The following is a 5,269-nucleotide window of genomic DNA, read 5'->3' as shown; positions in this document are numbered from 1 at the left end:
ATGACGACTGTTAGTGAGAGCATGGAGGCCCAGGATGAGAAGCTCCAGCTGTCTCAAACTTCAGACTCCAAATCCTTGATTGATACTACCTCACCTTCCCAGAGCGTAAAGTCCGACTTGTTGCCTACTGAGGAATTGACCGGGGAGGGACAGAAGTTTGACACTCTGTCATCATACATTTGGTCTGATGAAGATAATTTTGAAACATTGGAGCCCACAGACCAAGATAAGCCAAAGGATGAAGCCCCCACTGACCGTGCATCCTGGGCCAATAAAACTGAGTACCTCCTGGCCCACGTGGGCTTCTCTGTGGGGCTGGGCACCATCTGGCACTTTCCTTATCTGTGTTTTCACAACGGAGGTGGTAAGCCTGGGCACCAGGAATCGTGGACCCATGAGGGGGTGAGGAGCCAGAGGACTGTCTTGGCTACTCCAGGGTCTCTGAGATTTGTAGGGGCTGAGGATTTGGGATTCTGACTGGGGCAGGAGCTGGGTACCTGAACACCTAGGACTTTGGGAGGATGGGAGCAGGATATCTGAATACTTAGGTTCATAGGGATTGTGGGGCTGGAAGCCTGGGTCAGGGGTAAGAGCGGAAAGTAGGTATCTGGGTCTTCTAGGAATTGGGGTCCAAGGGACTGGACACCTGGGACTGTGAGGTTTGTGGAAACAATGAATTCTTGATGCCTGTGGCCCTGGGGAGGTCACTGGTGGGGAATGTGATTTCCTGGACTTTGGAAGAAGTCCAAGCACTGAAAAGCCAGAGGGTTCTCAGAGCCTCTTCTTGAATCCCCTGCACAGGCAGTTTTGTCATCATCTATATCCTCATGCTGTTCTTGGTCGGGATTCCTCTTCTCTTCCTGGAGATGGCAGCTGGTCAGAGGTTGCGTCGGGGCAGCATTAATGTATGGAAGCTCATCAGCCCCTGGATTGGTGGTGTGGGGTATACCAGCTTCCTGGTGAGGAGCCCTGGGCTGCCCAGGCCTACCCTTTACCCCCCACCCCCATCCCAACCCTTGTCCTGGAATGGGTCCTATGACTTCACTTCCATGGGTCAAATCCCTTTGGTTCCGCAATCCTCAGGTCAAATCCCTCCCTTCTACTGGCCTACTTTTCTTCCCCTGCCTCCAGAATTCTTTGTGTTCCCTAGGTGTGCATCATTATGGGCTTGTACTACAGTGTGCTCATGGCCTGGAGTCTCTTCTATTTGGTTCAGTCTTTCCAGTCTCCACTACCTTGGTCATTTTGCCCCTTACTGAACAGCTCCGTTGGTCTTGGTGAGAAGAGAGGGAAGAAAAGAGCAAGTGGGAGGGCTGAGAAAAGCACAGGGCAATGAAGAAGGAAGAGGATCATTGAGAGAATAGGGATGAGCAGGAAGATGATAAAATGGAATTGGAAGGAGGGGGTGGATGTGAAGAAGGGGGAGGCACCTGGTCTTGCAGTTTCCTCCATGGCCAGTTCACCTCAGATCCTGAATGTTCATGGACAACATCCACCACGTACTTCTGGTACCGGAAGGTATTGGAGGCCACAGATGAAATCGAGATCGGTGGGCTACCGGTCCTGCATCTCACCATCTCTCTCTTTGTGACCTGGTTAATTATCTCCATCTCCATGGTCAAAGGGCCCAAGTCTATTGGGAAGGTGAGCCACTCTCTGACTTACTAAGATGATGGACTCCCTTCTGTCTGAGACCCCCTGACGTGCTCCTAACTTGATGCCTGTAGGTCTCCAACTTCTCACTCCTTCTAATCTGACCTCTCATTCCCAATAGCTTTTAATTCCACTCTCCCAACTTCTGCCTTTGTGAACTCTATTTCTGAATCATACTTCCTACTTAGATGCTGTATGTCTCAGTACTCCTTCCCTACATCATCCTTTTCTGTCTCGTTATCCGGAGTCTCACGCTGAAAGGTGCAGATTTTGGTCTCAAGAGTTTGTTGGCTGCCAAGGTGAGGTGTCCCCTGCCCTTTAGTCCTCTTATCCAAATGGGGGTGTCAGGGACAGTATAGTTGTCAATCTGATAGAGGCCCTCCTAGCTCCCTCTTTCACTCCCTTCTCGTCTTCTGTCTCCCTCACGATTTACCTCTCCTTCCTTTGTACCCCAATTTGCATGGTATTTCTCCTCCTCAGGTGTCAGCCCTGTACTCTTTGGAAGTGTGGCGCCGGACAGGGAACCAAGTCTTTTTGTCCATGGGCTCCGGCTTTGGCAGCTTCACCGCAATCAGCTCGTACATCCCTCGGTCCAACAACTGTGTCATTGATGCCTTTGTTGTGGCTCTTCTCAACTTGACCTCCTCATTGACAGCTACGGTGTTTGTATTTGCCTTAATGGGCCACTTGGCTACAGAGAACAGCGAAAAATGTTACCTGCAGTGAGCACAATCTTCCATATGCAGATCGTCACAAAGACCAAAGTCTTAGAAATAGACCACGAAACGCCAGTCTAGGCCTCATCCCTCAGGGATATTGGTTCAGTCAATACGGGGCCCTCAGATTGGAGCATCCTAAACCTTAGAAGCACCTGAATTTCTCCAACTCTATCTCTTTCAGGGCTGGCTTTCTAAACTAGGAAAGCCCCAAAGTTGGAGGTTTTCAAAGGTGTGTTTGCTCCATTCTTAACTGGGGACTGCCATGGAAAAATCAGAGGATACTTTTAGCTGAATGATTAGAGAGAGAAAAAAAAAAAAAAAGAAAAAAGACCCACAGCACCAGAGCCCCATAGCCTATTCCTCATTTTCTTCTCCTGTGACATTCATTCCAAAAATTCTTATCAGACATTTATAAAACATCTATCTACCAAACCCCATGTTGAGTCCTGGAAACATAGCTGTTGGTGAATCAGACCATAACCCTGACCTCAGGAAAATCATAGTCTTTTGAGAAAGCAGATACTAAACAGATAATCACAAACTAAATGAAACTGGTAGTAGGCATGATGAGGAGACACAGAGGAGGAAGCTACTGATTTCCTGGGGCACTCAGAGAAGGCTTCCTAGAGGAGGCAATCCTGAGCTGAGTTTGTCTTTTGACAAATAACCACTGCTTGTATTCTTTCAGATATTTCCTATTTGTAGACCTATATATAAAAACATACCATTTTCCAAAAATTGGATCATACCATACTACTTTTCTGCAGCTTGTTGATTTGCCCTTATCAAAATAGATTCTTAGGGGGTAGGGGGAGGGCAAAAGGAGTAAAAGGGCGCATATGTATGATGACGGATGGAAACTAGACTTTCGTTGGTGAACACGATACAGTCTATACAGAAGTCGAAATAGTATGATGTACACCTAAAATTTATATAATGTTATAAACCAATATGACCTGAATAAAAATTTAAGAAATGAATAACACGCACACACACACAAAGATAAAGAGAATAGATCTTGAATGCCTTTTCATGGCAGTAAATTGAGTTCAGTGAGCTGAGAAAGGATTTGAAGGAATTTGCCATATAGAGAATGTGTGTGAGGATAGAATTGGGGGAGACTGAGTTGGGATGGAGTTGGGTAGTTCTAGGCAGAGAGAACATCATGTACCAAAGATACTGGGACAAGAGAGCATGGCAGCTTGGAGAAGGTTTAATAGTTGAGTATGGCTAAAGTGTGGAAGGAATAGAGTTGTGAGTAAAGAGGTTGGAGAGGCCAGCATGTCAAGAAAGCTGAGAAGTTTAACATTATCTAGAGATTGTCTAGTAGGAGGTAAGGGTCCTAAAGCCCTCGATGATACTATAGGAAAGACTCCTCTAGGGGTCCACTTAGGTCAGAAATTCTCTGGCCTCACACAAACACCTTTGTGATTATGAAAGTATATGTCAAGCAGTGTGCACAGATCCTGGAGGCCTGGGTTTCAGCACAGGCTCTACTTTAAGCAGATCAAGAACTCTAGGCTAGCGATTTCCCTTCTCATCTGGAAGATAATGGAGGAGAAGTTATCTTAAAGGGCCAAATGGTTTTATATGATTCTACCCTCGTCTCCAGGAATGCTGAAACAGTGATGAAACTGGTAGCTACTGGGATGATCTCTCCTGATGACCAGCCCCAGCTAGTCTGTATCATGATCCAAGCTCCATCTACTCCAGGTGGTTCAGCAGCCTCCCCAAGCAAGTCAAAAGTGTGGTCCTACCTCATTTGTCTGAGTGCAACTTACCTGAGAAATTAAAGGAGGTAGGTAAGGGCTGGGGATGGGGCCCTAGAGTTCCCCTCAAAGCCCTCAGTGCACCAGGAACTTCAGCCCTTCTTAGGTGTCTGTAGAATCCAGAAAAAGCCATCCTCAGCAGCATCCTGGACAACCAAGACGAAGGTTCGCAGTGTCCTTTTGTGATGAGGCAGTTGTAGCCTCTGTAGCACCAAGCACTAGAGTGCATGTAAGCCATTCGCCCCAAAGAGTTGTTAACCCAAAAGAATTGTTAAAGCAGCAGCTGTTGTAGGAGGACGTTCTCGTGCCTCAAGGCCGGATGGGTATGTGACATTCGTTAACAGTGCTAAGATCGTTTTCTAGGGAACGGGACGGAGTTAGGACTGTACGGACTGAGCTCAGAACCCTTGTCATTCCTCCCTTCACTCACAGGTTATGGCGGGTCCGGGTGTGGCCATCGTGGCATTTACTGACATCATCTCCGTGTTTTCTGGATCCACCTTCTGGGCCATTATTGTTTTCTTGTTGCTGGCAAACCTGGGGCTGGGCACCATGACAGGGATCTTGCAGGGCCTCGTTACCCATCTCCAGGACACCTTCTCTTCCCTCAGGAAACAAACAAAGCTGCTCACAGGTACTCTGACCTATGACCCCATTCCCACCTATGGGCATTGTTTAGCTTAATCCCACTGGGACTCTTATACAGACCGAATTGAATTCTGACGTTGATCCAAATCCGATGCTTTCCTCCAGTGGGTGTCTGTGTGCCTATGTTCCTGGGCAGCCTCATTTTCGTAAGGCCCTCAGGCATCTACTACCTGAACCTGCTGGATGATTACTGGGCATCTCTGCCCCTCTTCTTCATTGTCATCTTGGAGAACGTGGCTGTGGCCTGGATCTATGGGGCCAGGAGGTGATGTTCCAAACCCAGGATCTCCTACATGCACCCACACAGCTAGAGTCCCTAAGGAGGGTTCACCCCTCCTGCTCTCACCCTCAGGAGGGTGGGAAGGAGAGAGGCACGAGCTGGTTCCCGGAGAAAACAGCTGTAAAATGGACAAGTGGTAAACAGTCTATATCTAAAGTCCTGGGGCTCCCGAGCCCTACTTTTAAACAGGGTAGTGTGGA

At 47.8% G+C, this 5,269-nt stretch overlaps 1 protein-coding gene across 1 annotated transcript; it reads left to right on the top strand.

Annotated features, from left to right (window-relative positions):
• Nucleotides 1-5,058, top strand: LOC106838281 (orphan sodium- and chloride-dependent neurotransmitter transporter NTT5-like). The gene is made up of 8 exons (XM_070499546.1): nt 1-364; nt 802-959; nt 1,459-1,644; nt 1,842-1,952; nt 2,134-2,375; nt 4,086-4,170; nt 4,574-4,775; nt 4,895-5,058. Exons 1-8 carry the CDS (start codon nt 1-3, stop codon nt 5,056-5,058), a joined length of 1,512 nt encoding a protein of 503 aa, XP_070355647.1.
• The last annotated feature ends 211 nt before the right edge of the window (nt 5,059-5,269 follow it).

This window comes from Equus asinus, chromosome 26 (assembly GCF_041296235.1).
Source record: "Equus asinus isolate D_3611 breed Donkey chromosome 26, EquAss-T2T_v2, whole genome shotgun sequence".
Lineage (NCBI taxonomy): Eukaryota > Metazoa > Chordata > Mammalia > Perissodactyla > Equidae > Equus > Equus asinus.
The sequence above is the reverse complement of the archived record's forward strand: the minus strand, read 5'-3'. Positions and strand labels throughout refer to the sequence as shown.